At 42.6% G+C, this 14,977-nt stretch overlaps 1 protein-coding gene across 12 annotated transcripts in view; it reads left to right on the forward strand.

The window, feature by feature from the left end:
• Window positions 1-388: 388 nt before the first annotated feature.
• Window positions 389-14,977, forward strand: part of LOC135544413 (glutamate receptor ionotropic, NMDA 1) — a 31,209-nt gene continuing 16,620 nt past the window's right edge. For 7 of the 12 annotated variants that reach the window (XM_064971997.1, XM_064972003.1, XM_064972004.1 and 4 more), the window contains exons 1-11: window positions 389-1,060; window positions 5,454-5,588; window positions 5,905-6,081; window positions 9,573-9,635; window positions 10,331-10,428; window positions 10,688-10,809; window positions 12,171-12,345; window positions 12,452-12,596; window positions 12,831-12,917; window positions 14,033-14,179; window positions 14,700-14,831. In XM_064971997.1, coding sequence (XP_064828069.1) covers window positions 812-1,060; window positions 5,454-5,588; window positions 5,905-6,081; window positions 9,573-9,635; window positions 10,331-10,428; window positions 10,688-10,809; window positions 12,171-12,345; window positions 12,452-12,596; window positions 12,831-12,917; window positions 14,033-14,179; window positions 14,700-14,831 — 1,530 coding nt within the window. In that variant the 5' untranslated portion in view covers window positions 389-811. The remainder of the gene's footprint in view (window positions 1,061-5,453; window positions 5,589-5,904; window positions 6,082-9,572; window positions 9,636-10,330; window positions 10,429-10,687; window positions 10,810-12,170; window positions 12,346-12,451; window positions 12,597-12,830; window positions 12,918-14,032; window positions 14,180-14,699; window positions 14,832-14,977) is intronic. The other 5 variants (XM_064971998.1, XM_064972007.1, XM_064972001.1 and 2 more) reach the window with 3 other exon arrangements.

The following is a 14,977-nucleotide window of genomic DNA, read 5'->3' on the forward strand; positions in this document are numbered from 1 at the left end:
AATTTTCATTGCAATGGCAGCAACCATCTGCAATATTCATTTATCCTACCTAAAGTAACCTACAATATTCACACTTTAAGAAATAATTCGTTTTTCATCACAAATGATGTTTTTTTAATGAGATCAATTATTGTTGTTCTCACACACCAATTGTGTCTTGCTTTTCTTTGATGCCCTATTCATAATCTAAACTGCCTACTACCATTCCTGTCATATAGTGAATAACATTGTTGTTGAGATGTTGAAAATACTTTTGGTTGATGATTAGCTTCCTTTGATTCATTTCCTGTGACATTCTAGAAGAAGAACGCCAACGCGAAATCAGAGATAGATCGCGGACGCGCGCACCACTGCGCGTGCACAGCTGTCAGCACCAAGGACAGCCGCTCAGCCCCGAGCACAGCGTCAGTATTATCACCTCACAGAACAGCCCGCGCCGAGCCCACAGAGGACCGGTAGAGCAATAATACTGTGCACAAAGGGAGCCGCATACGCCACGAAATATGCTCTAACTCGTTTATATCGACATTGGAAGAAAGACAATGGGGGAAATAGGCAAAGGAAGATAATAATCTTTGAAGAAATGCTTCTGAATCAGCGGAGATCCAACAACGAACAAGGTCCTGACCATGCACATTCCTCCGCATTGCACTTAAATCAAATGTGCAGATTTTCCATACTGTCCAGCGGGACGGTGGTTCAAGTCGTGGTAACCGGGTGAACAGTGCAGTCCAGAATCCGGGAAAGCCCACCTGCCAACACGAGGGAAAGACGGATCTGGGGTCCACTGTGCGTTTTGGTCGTTTACACGATGCGTTTGTTTCTGCTGGCGGTGTTCCTTTCGTGCTCCTGTGCGCGGGCTGGCTGCGAGCCGAAGATAGTGAACATCGGAGCCGTCCTGAGCCAGAAGAGGTACGAGCAAGTCTTTAAGGATGCAGTGACCCAGGCGAACCAGATATATGGGAGAGATAAATTCAAGTTGACCGCCATCTCCGTAACGCACAAACCCAACGCTATCCAGATGGCTCTCTCCGTCTGCGAGGACCTCATCTCCAACCAGGTATTTCAGGAGTGCACCAGCGTGCCAGCATTGGTGTTAAATGATAATAGCCTAATAACATGAGTCATTAGCACATATATAGCCCATCTATTCAATGTCAATCATATGAATCCAAATCATTTAGAGGGCTCAGAGAATTGTCCAACATTTGTATGAAGCCTATGGCCACTATTGGGGGGAAAATTAATCATCCTCTTTCGTGTGTTGCATCTTCCCGTTTCTGCTTCAAGGGAACTGACTGATGTGAGTAATTGGGCAGATGAGGTCGATATATTTTGACGATCACTTTATTTGCAATGAACAAACCAGTAAGCATCTCATTCTAGACTATAACCTCAGTGCCTGCGAAACAATGTGCCACCTGTTTCCTGCCTGATCTCATAGATCAAACATAACAGTAAATCCGGGACACTCAAATTAGTATGATATGTAACGTTTGGTATGTGTAACAGTGTTGCCTCCATCCATCTCTTTGCCCCAACCTGGGCTCGAACCAGGGACCTGTAGGTATAAAAATAATAATAATATTAATATATATATATATATATATATATATATATATATATATATATATATATATATATATATATATATATATATATATATATATATATATATAAATTATTGGAATAAACATTTAATTTGGCCTTACTGCTATTAGCGCATAGAAACGCATTGAATAACATGTTTATACATGGCAAAACAGGTAGTTCAAAAAATGATTCAAAAGGAAGTATGTTTTAAAGTGAATCCTATATGAAAAGAAATTGAATCCAATTTTATTAATCACATACGCCGAATAAAACAGGTGTAGACCTTACAGTGAAATGCTTACTTACGAGCCCCTAACCTACAGTGCAGTTTCAAAAATACAGATAAGAATACGAGATAAAAGTAACAAGTAATTAAAGACCAGCAGTAAAAAATAAAATAACAATATATACAGGGAGGTGCCTGTACAGAGTCAATGTGCAGGGGCACCGGTTAGTTGAGGTGGTATGTACATGTAGGTAGAGTTAATTAAAATGACTATGCATAGATGGCAACAGAGAGTGGCAGTGGTGTGGAGGGGGGGGGGGGCAATGTGAATAGTCTGGGTAGCCATTTTACTAGATGTTCAGGAGTCTTATGGCTTGGGGGTAGAAGCTGTTTAGAAGCCTCTTGGACCTAGACTTGGCGCTCCGGTACCTCATGCCGTGTGGTAGCAGCGAGAACAGTCTATGACTAGGGTGGATGGAGTCTTTGACAATTTTTAGGGCCTTCCTCTGACACCGCCTGGTATAGAGGTCCTGGATGGCAGGAAGCTTGGCCCCCGTGATGTACTGGGCCTTTCACACTACCCTCTGTAGTGCCTTGCGGTTGGAGGCTGAGCGTTTGCCATATGATGCAACCAGTCAGGATGCTGTCGATGGTGCAGCTGTAGAACCTTTTGAGGATCTGAGGACCCATGGCAAATCTTTTCAGTCTCTTGAGGGGGAATAGGTTTTGTCGTGCCCGCTTCACAACTGTCATGGTGTGCTTGGACCATGTTGGTTTGTTGGTGATGTGGACACCAAGGAACTTGAAGCTCTCAACCTGCAGCATGTTAGCTAATTCTTCCCCTTTAACCTAACTCCTAACCTTAGCCTTAACCCCAAACCTAACCCCTAGATTAGTTAAAGTTAGCCACCTAGCTAACATTAGCGTTAGCCACTTACAACCCGAATGTCTACCAACCCAAAGGTTGTGTGTTCGAATGTCATCACGGACAACTTTTGCATTTTAGCTAATTAGCAAGTTTTAGCTACTTTGCAATTACTTAGCATGTTAGCTAACCCTTCCCCTGATCCAAACTATTTAACCTAACTCCTGGCCTTGCTAAAGTTAGCCACCTAGCTAACATTAGCCACAACAATTTGGAATGCATAACATATCATACGTATTGCAAATGTGTCTACCCACCCCTGAGTCCAGGTTGCTATTTATTTATTTATTTTTTATCTAACTAGGCAAGTCAGTTAATACAGGATCAATGACCCCCGGCCAAACCCTAACCCAGACGACGCTGGGCCAATTGTGCTCCGCCCTATGGTAACTCCCAATCACGGCTGATTGTAATACAACCTGGATTCGAATCAGGGTGTCTGCAGTAACGCCGCTAGCACTGAGATGCAGTGCCTTAGACTGCTGCATCGCTCGGGAGCTGAATGCAACAATATCAAATGTTTTATTGCAGTTTACATTTTTTGTTTAAAAAAAATGGGACAGTTTATATGGTTAAAAATGGGACTGTATATTTGGGAAAAAGTCAGTTTCTGGCAAATATACAGGCAAGTCAGTTAAGAACAAATTCTTATTTTCAATGACAGCCTAGGAACAGTGGGTTAACTGCCTGTTCAGGGACAGAATGAAAGATTTGTACCTTGTCAGCTCAGGGGTTTGAACTTGCACCCTTCCAGTTACTAGTCCAACGCTCTAACCACTAGGCTACACTGCCATGTTACTCTAATATACAATATTTCTTCAAGCCTAGGCTATGATAACAATACAATGAAACTGCAGCCAAGCCTTTAAGAGATCCATCACATATGGTAATACAGATGGAAGCTGAAGTGAAATTCTACCTATTTATCCATATGTTGTTGTTACACAAACAGTGGCCAATATAATGAGTAACTACCAAACCAGAACTTGAGGCCAGACATTACAAATAAAATGGGCAGTGAGACTGTGGCTAAATCTCTATCCCCATATCTGTAGTCTATTATCCAGACGAAGCTAGGGTGTTCAAGGGTTAATATAAATCTTATACAAAAGTTGTTCTTTATCATTTAGAACTGGACAATCAATATATCCTTTAAAAGCCATGGACGGATTGTTTTTATCTCAGGGCCAAAAACACACAGATTTGTGGGGGATGAGAGGCCAACTCACTTCAGTGTACACAGCTGCAGATCCACTGAACTGCAAACAAACTAACTCACCAAGAGAGAAATGAGTGATGCATCCTTAAATGAGATTTACTGCAGTTTCAATTTTCACAGCTCGTGTCATGTGACGAAATGTTGCCTAAAAGGAGGCCAACATGGCCACGTATGCAATGGGCACGTCCATCAAAGCATCACAGGGGTAGCAGCTGGGAAATGTGTAGTTATAACTGGTTTATGTTATTACTAGATCAATAATGAGACACACAAGTGTATGGAAGGCAATGGTTTTCGGCTCTAGACTCCAAAAATTACTGTGTTTTTCACTTCAAGTGCGATTCTTTTTTAGGTCATAATATCTTTTGTGTATAAGACTTGTGCAATTTAAACCTAACAATGAAAACAATATCAATAAGTTATGCATTGCGATGTTACCCCTTTGAGATTTGTTTCAACACTGAAACACATTGCTAAAACCCTCGTCCATCCCATTCACATTAAGCATTACATTGCTTCTGAAAGCCGCAATATCATGTAGTGAAGAGAACTGAGGCGTGAACCACCCCTCCCCCATCCCTCTTTCTCTCTCTCTCTCTCTCTCTCTCTCTCTCTCTCTCTCTCTCTCTCTCACACACACACACACACACACACACACACACACACACACACACACACACACACACACACACACACACACACACACACACACACACACACACACACACACACACACACACACACACACACAAAGGTCTCTCCCTAATTCCTCCACTCAATTCCAATGTCCCCGGTTCTCTTCATTGTAATGATTGTTGTAATTGATAGAGATGGTTATGTGCTGACATATCTTTGCTCCCTACGTTCCGCAATATCTGAGTCCCATCCTATCATCTCAGAGGGCTGCAGGGATGAGAAAGGTGCCAATGTTCTACATGTACCTTTTCTTGTCAAATGCATGGAACAGTGCCTACTAACTGCCTAGATGGAGACCTAACCCTGTGAGAGACTCAATGAGATGGTCTTGGCTCTGTGGTCATGTTAGTCACTCGAGAGAGGGTCCATGACAGATGGTATGGTAGATGCCTGGAAGCGCTCTTCGGATGAAAGAGGCCCAACCATACGGGCTGCACACACTAACCATCATGCCTGCATATCATGCCAGTTTTGTCTTCCCCCTCAGTTGGATCAGTTTTCCATTTCTAAAGAATCCTATTAATCTAAGAATCGATATACAGTTAGTAGAGCTGCATTGAGGAGCATCTATCTACTTCATCCAGGATAAGTGTCATTCAGCTTTGAGCCAAATGAATAACCATCTACCATGCAGCAATTATGCTGATGAAAAGTGAGGATGGTTTAAAAGAGGAAAGAGCTGATTTGACATTTCCATGTCGCAGTGAGGAATCAATAGTCCCTACACTTTATTATCCTTTCACCTCTCTTTACAGGTGTGTGTTTTTCTTTAATCCCCGTACTTGTGTCTGCAGGTGTATGCCATCCTCGTGAGTCATCCTCCCCAGTCCAACGACCACCTCACCCCTACGCCTGTGTCCTACACCGCAGGCTTCTACCGCATCCCTGTTGTGGGCCTCACCACACGCATGTCCATCTACTCCGACAAGGTGAGAAATGATCGAGAGAGAGAGAGAGAGAGAGAGAGAGAGAGGGAGGGAGAGAGGGGGGGAGCTGAATGATGGAGCAGACCATGGGGATCTAAACAAATAAGAGAGACATACATTCTACTCCACTTCTTCTCTAGCTACCAAAATAGCTGTGGACGAATTACATTCTGCTCCAAATGTCCTGCAAGGACAAGACATTTCTGTTTGATTGTGAACAACTGCAAAGGCCTCATGAATATGTAAGAAAGAACATAAAAACCGTGGATAACATGCAAATATTTTCCTCGCACTCCTTCTTATTTTGCTTTCTCCCCAGAGTATCCACTTGTCTTTTCTGCGGACTGTCCCCCCGTACTCCCACCAGGCTCACGTGTGGTTCGACATGATGCGAGAGTTTCGATGGAACCACATCATCCTGATCGTCAGCGATGACCACGAGGGGCGGGCCGCGCAGAAGAGACTGGAGACCCTACTGGAGGAGAGGGAAACAAAGGTGAGACGCTCGGGCTCGCCGGACCCCTAGTGTGTGTGGGTGTGTGTGTGTGTGTGTGTGTACTCTCTGTTTAACTCTCAAAGGTCTTCTATGTATATAACTGTTTTCCTTTCTGTCGTGTGAACACATCTCTCACTGACCATTGTGTAAACATTGGCTAACATCAAAATGCTAGAGACATCTACAGCGTCTAATGTGTTCTGATCTGAGTACATCTTTTACTCATCTCATGTTGCTTTTCACCATAGTCAAATTCTCCTGGGTCAATCCACAATGGGAGCCAAATAGCGGACTTTAACCTGGGGCTTTGCAAAATATCAATGACTCCCAAACAGAATGATGGTCCATATATCCTTGATGAATATTTGTGCTGTGGTACATGTATGTTGTTTGGAAGGGATACAGTTCACAAATCCAGTGTAATGCTCACTTGGAGACTTGTAATGTGATGGATGGTTGACATACAGCAGTATATCAGATGGTCATCGTGTCCTGTGCTAAGACACTAAAACGGTGAAATACATATCTTTGGTTTTATTGTGTCCTTGTCAAATGATGGACTGAGACCATAGAAGTGAAATGACAGGCATGTGACAAACTGTCCATAAGCATTACTTTAGCCCAGAGTCACCTCTGAGGTTGTGTTGCTGGGTAGCTAGCTCATTAAATGTGCTGATCCACCTAAAGCCTAAAACACAGCAGGGATGAACACATGTGTCAAACTCATTCCACGGAGGGCCCAGTGTCTGTGGGTTTTCAACCCACCCCTGTACTTGATTGATTAATTAAGGTTAGTGAATAGTAAGGAACTCCCCTCACCTGGTTATTTTGTTCTTAATGTGAAAAAAACCTGCCGACGCTCGGCCCCCCGGGGAATGAGTTTGACACCCCTGCCCTAAAAGATCATGTTCCCTAAAGGAAAAGAGAAGGACCAATTTACACATTGTTAAAAAGACAGGATGTGGTTAAGACTGTTAGACACTGCGCTGTTTGTTCCCCTAAAGGGCTCCTTCCTGTAATTGTGTGACGGAGTGAAATGAGTCCTGATTTGAAGAGTAATTTAATCAGAGGCTGATGAAACGGTTCATGTGACAGACACATGCTCACGATAATCCACACCGAAGGGAGAGGTGAAATGTCAAACATGTTGTGGTTCATCAGTCACACTCAAACATGTTGTGGTTCATCAGTCACACTCAAACATGTTGTGGTTCATCAGTCACAATCAAACATGTTGTGGTTCATCAGTCACACTCAAACATGTTGTGGTTCATCAGTCGCACTCAAACATGTTGTGGTTCATCAGTCACACTCAAACATGTTGTGGTTCATCAGTCACACTCAAACATGTTGTGGTTCATCAGTCACACTCAAACATGTTGTGGTTCATCAGTCACACTCAAACATGTTGTGGTTCATCAGTCACACTCAAACATGTTGTGGTTCATCAGTCACACTCAAACATGTTGTGGTTCATCAGTCACACTCAAACATGTTGTGGTTCATCAGTCACACTCAAACATGTTCAAGATTGATTAGGAGTCACTAAGTATACTTTTTGTCAATAAATCATCTTGTTATAAAGGATTTTGACTTTATTGGATTATACAATGACTTTACCTGTGTTGAAGTGGTGTTTTCTATGGTAAAACCTACATTAGATTATATAATAGTTGGTTAACCGCTAGCTACATGTTTCTTCCTTCTTGGAATCCATCTTGTCGCTCTCTCTCTCGCTCTCTCTGTCTCTGTCTCTGTCTCTCGCTCTCTCTCTCTCTCTGTCTCTCTCGCTCTCACTCTCTCGCTCTCTCTGTCTCTGTCTCTCTCTCTCTCTCTCTCTCTCTCTCTGTCTCTCTCGCTCTCTCTCTCTCTCTCTCTCTCGCTCTCTCTCTCTCTCTCTCTGTCTCTCTCGCTCTCTCTCCCTCTCTCTCTCTCTCTCTCTCTCTCTCTCTCTCTCTCTCTCTCTCTCTCTCTCTCTCTCTCTCTCACTCTCTCTTTTAAATAATGCCATAAGCAACAATTGGATAGATTTACAGTTACCAGATTGTCAATGTCACAGAATCCTTGGGATGGTAGACAGTGTGAAGTGATGCTGTAAGGAAGTATCTGTGTTCTTTATCAGTGGTTTTAAGAAATGACTCAGCCAACTAGTTTAGCAAATGCTGAGTTTGCCACATTTGGGGAGTTTGTGTCATTTTCTCATTTAATATAAATATTCTATTTATTCACATTTCATATTCCGTATCGTGCAGATTATTCACACTGTAATTGCAGGTTTATGTGCTGTGCTGCTGTGACAAGTCACAGGGACAGTAGTTATATGGGGTTCTATACCACAGCCGGTAGCGAGAATCTTCTACCTGTAGTGGATTCAGTCAGAATACTGACATGAGCGACACAACATACAATATTCATGCTTGACTGAAGTAGCAAAAATAGAGCACCCAAAGAACTCTTTTGGGAAAACAAAGCCAGTCATCTAGACAGCTTTTTTTTACCAAGGCATTGCAGTGCCACACAGAGACAGCTGCAAGATGGTGGAGGGCTAGAGAAAGAAATGGACAAAAATAGATTTGGGTTTGGGGGACTCAATACATGATTTGATTATTTATATTCTAAATGAAGACTGTAGTCCCATTCACTCCAGTTCGATTAATACTTGTTTTGTAATGCCATGATTTATGATTGTGCACTGACCGTGAAACACTACAACACAATAGCATGCAACATTTGGAAGGGGAGCAGTGTTTTACAGAGCAGCAGTGACTACAATAACTTCAGATTACATTTGAGGCATAACAGATCTGTAAACCTTTCAATGGAGTGAGCGTGAATACAACTGAGGAGAATGGGATTTACTTTGGATTTGCTTGTCAGGCAGTATAATGAACGAATGCGGCAGAGTCACTGTAGCATATGGGATGTGGAGGACGCAGATCCTGAGCGCTCTGCCTGCCTGCGGTCTGAGCTGAAAGGTCGGGCATCAGGGGAGGCAGGTCTGTCAAGCAGAAGATGCTGTGTTTCACTGCAAAATGGCTCCCTGACTAAGGCAAAGCAGGAGACTGCCTTGCGGCTCCTTTCACAATATACAGGAACTGAGTGGAATTCAAAATGGAGAGAGCCTGAGGGCCATTAGTTTGCAGAATCAGACTGTTTACCTGTTGGGATTGCTGACACACAGACATTTTAGCCCTCTCAATCTCACTGTTGTACAGAGAGTATGACTGTTTCTGGACCAATGCTGGACAATGGTTTGAGGGTCTTGAGTAGTATTTGAAAGATTGTGAATGAGGTCATATGACATAGCATTAAATAGGATTGCTAGTTGTCAGTGGCTGTCTTTGATTTACTTTGCAAGCCCCAGTGTTAGGGATCCCAATTTGAAGCAGAAAAGTGAAGATTTGTTGGAATGCTTTACTGCGATCCATTTTCAACAGTTTTTTAATATTCTTCTGTGTCTGCATATTTTCTCTGTGCACATTACTCATCAGAATAAAAAAAGGAACTATGAAAACCTCGACCAACTGTCCTATGACAACAAGCGAGGACCAAAGGTATATTTGCATGGTCAATGCACGCCGCCCACCAACTTTCCAAACGTAGCAACTAGAAACCAGCCCAAGCAGCCACCAGCCGACCCAGAAATGCCCCTATCTTGGTAGCACGTGTTTCTTTTTACTTTGAGACATTATCCCTATAATTTCACTGAACAATGATTTTGTTATGGAAAGACTATAAACATTAACAAATGAACAGCGCTCCGTTTCAACCATTTTCATTTTTTCATTCAAATAAAGGAATGCATGTTCTCAGAAGGAAAAAAAAAGAGATTGCAAGTCTATTCCTTTGTGGAGATCCGGTGGGACAAACACCCAGATTACTACCCCCTCCTGTTCTGTAGCACCTCCCTAGTTTTCAATAGTTTTTTGTTGGGGGGAAAAGTTTCCCCGTCATTCCTCTTTACCTGTTTTTAGTTACTGGTTGCATTGACCTTCTTCTCCCCCCTACCTAACATGCACGTCCTTCTTTGGAGCCTTGATAACCCTCAGTTTGCATGCGAAAAAGGCAAACGTTTTCCCCCTCCAATTTTTTTTTTAGTTGAGCCGATTTCCCTGGATCGCTTTCCTTTTTTTCCTCTCTCCCTTTTTCAACAAAATCTGCCAAATCGAGCACAACAGGTAAAGAGTCAGCATGGTTTCTGAGGTGGGGGTAAGTAGTTGGCTTGACTTATTTTGTGCCCCAATCACAGGCAGAGAAAGTCCTCCAGTTCAGCCAGGAGACTAACTTAACTGCGCTGCTTCTAGAGGCCAAAGAGCTGGAGGCTCGCGTCATCATCCTCTCCGCCAGGTGAGACCCTCTTACAGCACCTCCCACTTGTCCCATCAGGCCCCTCCCATCAAAAAGCCCCTCCCATAAGTACATTTTCACTATTCCTATTGAAACCACAACATGATTTACAATGACTTACATTTTACACTTCAAAGTGGTATAGTTTACACCTCTATTGCTAAATGCTGGCATAATGCCACACAGTAGTGATTTACTGCCATGATTTAAATTAAGGATAAGTAACCATGTCTATGTCACTGAACATCTCTTTTTTCAGCGAAGAGGACGCTGCTGCAGTTTACAAGGCTGCCCGTTTCCTCAACATGACGGGCTCGGGTTACGTGTGGCTGGTGGGAGAGCGGGAGATGTCGGGTAAAGCCCTGAGTGAGGCACCAGATGGTACGTACCGTACGCTGCTACCCAACAGCCACTTGGAAAACACTTCAGAATGCTGGCTTTTTTCTGGGGTCACCTTTCATCATCTCACCTCTATGAATAGGGCGAAAACCCATAATAACGAGAATGCCTCGTTATTAACAATGTATTATGTATGATTATTTGTTGAGTGTTAAGCATTTAAACGTTTAAGCATTTTTTATGTTTAAAGGTTTTAAATGAGTCACAGAAATGTACACTATAATCTCTTAAACAAATGTTAACACAGTGTTAAGTCCTGTGTCTCCGAACCTATTTATTTATAGTCAGAACTATTGATAGGTTAACTCGTACATGTATGTTTCCTAAAAAATATATGTTGGGTTATCCAAAATTTCGCTTGCTGCCTTTATAGTGCCATTCTGATATATTAATAGCTTGGTTCTCATGAGTTTATAAAGGGTGTTTTGCAACCCCCACATTGAAGTGTAACTGAAATAGAATGGTAAGCTACAACTGTCCTTTCTTATGTCCCGGAGTCTGCACAAGTCTCACGTAATATGTCACTTTGTGGTCACAAACATAAGTGTAAACCCCTAGGCACTCCAACACCCCTGACGCCCATTGTCTTACGTTAGGTCGCGTCAACTCCTACGTGACGCTTGTCCCTCAGTGCAGACGATTAGTAGCGCTGTCTAACGTAAGGCAATGCCCCGATCCCTGCAGATAATTCTTTGTCAGTCATGTCCATGTCTCAGCATCTGTTGCTGTCTTAAACTCACCTCTGTGGCTTCTTTCAGGAGTCTGCAAGACTACTGGACCAGTTGCAATAAGAAAACTTAGCTGAAGTTGGATTGTTAATGTAATTTGTATATTAATTCTCTAATCTAGTTGATGTATGTTTGTTTGGTCCCACACATACACTGTAGCTTTCTGCTTGTGGTATTTTCTAACCTAACCCCTATAAAGTGGGTGATAGAATTGAATCGATCCAACTTCAAGGGACTCTTTTTCCCCCCATGCTGGGCAAAGTTCACTAACAACCTCAAATTATTGATCTAGCTATCACTCTCTGATCATGTTGCCTCTTCTTCTCGGAAAGGAATAAAAAAGAACATCCGAAATCAATTTCCATCAAGATGAAGTTCATTCTTCAAAGACTTCCAGTGCTTGTTTATTCCAGTGCTGGATGATCCAAATTAATATCACAAATAGAGCAACAGGATGGTGCTGGATCTAAAACTTGCGGTTGGACCTTTCCTGGTGATGGCTGAACAAGAGGTTCCTATAAGTTTTTAGTGTGTGTATTGCAAAAGGATCCGGATGGTTGGTAGTCTAGCAGGTCACTGATTTACTTTGTTCTGCTGTTGGTGTGATGTGAGCAGGTCTCATTGGCCTCCAGCTCATCAACGGCAAGAACGAGTCGGCCCACATCAATGACGCAGTGGCCGTGGTGGCCCAGTCCATCCAGGAGCTCTTTGAGAAGGAGAACATTACTGAGCCGCCCAGAGGCTGCGTGGGAAACACCAACATCTGGAAGACCGGGCCCCTCTTCAAAAGGTACATTTGTATAATTTAGGAAGACACCAACACAAACACTTTCTCACTCTGCCTATTCCCCTACACTCTCACACTCAGATCTACTTCAATTTCTCCTCTTGCTCAGGGTTCTGATGTCATCAAAGTACCCAGAGGGCCTCACTGGACGAGTGGAATTCAATGACGATGGCGACAGGAAGTACGCTCACTACAGCATTCTCAACTACCAGAAGAGTCGACTCATTCAAGTTGGGATTTACAATGGAACACAGGTAACTTCATGGCAACAGTGATTATTTATGTTTTTACTGTGATCTTCCTGTCTATTGCTATTACACATCTATGAAGAAGTAAGCATGGTAGTAAGAAAGCAGGTTTTAATAGCTAGATGCTGAGCTGTTGCTAAAGCAGCTGACTCTTCAGTATTGGACTCCCCTGTGCTTGGCTCTCATCAGCTCCACACACTATGTCAGCACTCCTCTAATCATGGTGTCATGACCATGTAGGTGGTGATGAATAATCAGAGGAAGATCATCTGGCCGGGAGGAGAGACAGAGAAACCGCGGGGCTTTCAGATGTCCACGAGACTAAAGGTATCACATTTTACCCTCTTCAAACAATGATATTCCGTATATACAGTATATATATATATATATACTGAACAAAAATATCAATGGAACATGTAAAGTCTTGGTCCCATTTTTCATGAGATGAAATTAAAGATCCCAGAAACTTTCCATATACACAAAAAGCTTATTTTTCAAAAATGTTGTGCATGAATTTGTTTACATCCTTGTTAGTGAGCGTTTCTCCTTTGCCAAGATAATCCATCCACCTGACAGGTGTGGCATATCAAGAAGCTGATTAAACAGCATGATCATTACACAGGTGCACCTTGTGCTGAGGACAATACAAAGACACTCTAAAATGTGCAGTTTTGTCACACATGTCTCAAGTTTTGAGGGAGCGTGTAATAGGCATGCTGACTGCAGAAATGTCCACCAGAGCTGTTGCCAAAGAATGTAATGTTAATTTCTCTACCATAAGCCGCCTCCAACGTCATTTTAGAGAATTTGGCAGTACGTCCAACCGGCCTCACAACCGAAGACCAACTATGCCAACCCAGGACCTCGACATTCTTCACCTGCAGGATCATCTGAGACCAGCCACCTGGACAGCTGATCAAACATCAGTATTTCTGTCTGTAGTAAAGCCCTTTTGTAGGAAACAACTCATTCTGATTGGCTGGGCCTGGCTCCCAAGTGGGTGTGCCTATGCCCTCCCAGGCCCACCCATGGTTGCGCCCCTTTCCAGTCATGTGAAATCCATAGATTAGGGCCTAAAGAATTTATTTCAATTGACTGATTTCCTTATATGAACTGTAACTCAGTAAAATCGTTGAAATTGTAGCATGGTGCATCATAGATATTTTTGGTTCAGTGTATATATATATATTATAAGTTAAACAACGCTTTATATCTTGCAGAATCTTCAATGGAATGGGCCTGCAAAAGATTCTACTATTCTCTCTCTCTCATTCTCTCTCATTTTCTCTCTCCATTTCTACCATGTGTGTGTGTGTGTGTGTTTTATGTGTTCCTTGTGGAGGGGTTGTTGTCTGGAGGGCTGGTGATGTAGAGCTCCCTCAGGGTCAGTGTGAGCTAAAGCCCACTGTGTGATAAACAGCATTCTCTCCCGTCTGTTATAGATAGTGACCATACACCAGGAGCCCTTTGTGTATGTGAAACCCACTGAGCAGGATGGAACCTGCAAGGAGGAAAAAACCTTAAATGGAGTGGCAGATATTAAAAAGGTGATCTGCACTGGACCAAATGAGACCATCCCAGGTAACACAACAGGGACGTTTATGATATCACTGTGCTTTTACTACGCCCGCTAAGTACCAACTGGAGATGCATACATATATATGCAGTAGGTATCTATATATGTATGCATGTTGCTGATTGTGCCTTTGTGTGATTGTTGGCGTGTGTGTGTGTGTGTGTGCGTGTGTGTGTGTGTGTGTGTGTGTGTGTGTGTGTGTGTGTGTGTGTGTGTGTGTGTACAGTGTGTACAGTGTGTATAGTGTGTACAGTGTGTATGTACAGTGAGTGTACATTGTGAATACTGTATGCTAGAGTGTTTGCTTAAATGTTTGCAAACAGTGTGGGCATGTTCCAGCCTGTTTTAAGCAAAGAGTGTAAGTGTGTGAAGTCTGGTTGCAGTGAACATGTGTGCAGTGTGTTACTGTATTATTAAGTGAATGGGTGATTTTGGATGAATAGTGTGCGGGCAAGTGATGTCTGGTGTTATAAAAAAAGATAAAAAAATGTTGATTGATTGATTGTAACTTGCAACCCTCTGCTGGTTTGGTTACAGGACGTCCAATTGTGCCTCAATGTTGTTATGGATTCTGTATTGACCTACTTATCAAGTTGGCTGGAACCATGAACTTTACCTATGAAGTACACCTGGTGGCTGATGGGAAATTTGGAACACAGGAGCGGGTCAGTTCCTATAAAAACTCAGACTTCTCTCTAGATAGAAAACCTTACTGGCCAAAAATGATTTGACCAACAATTGTGTATTTGCATATATTTATATTACATTCTATTAAGTAAGTTATGAAGCAAATTACACAAATCTTATCTCT

This window comes from Oncorhynchus masou, chromosome 8, assembly GCF_036934945.1.
Source record: "Oncorhynchus masou masou isolate Uvic2021 chromosome 8, UVic_Omas_1.1, whole genome shotgun sequence".
NCBI lineage: Eukaryota > Metazoa > Chordata > Actinopteri > Salmoniformes > Salmonidae > Oncorhynchus > Oncorhynchus masou.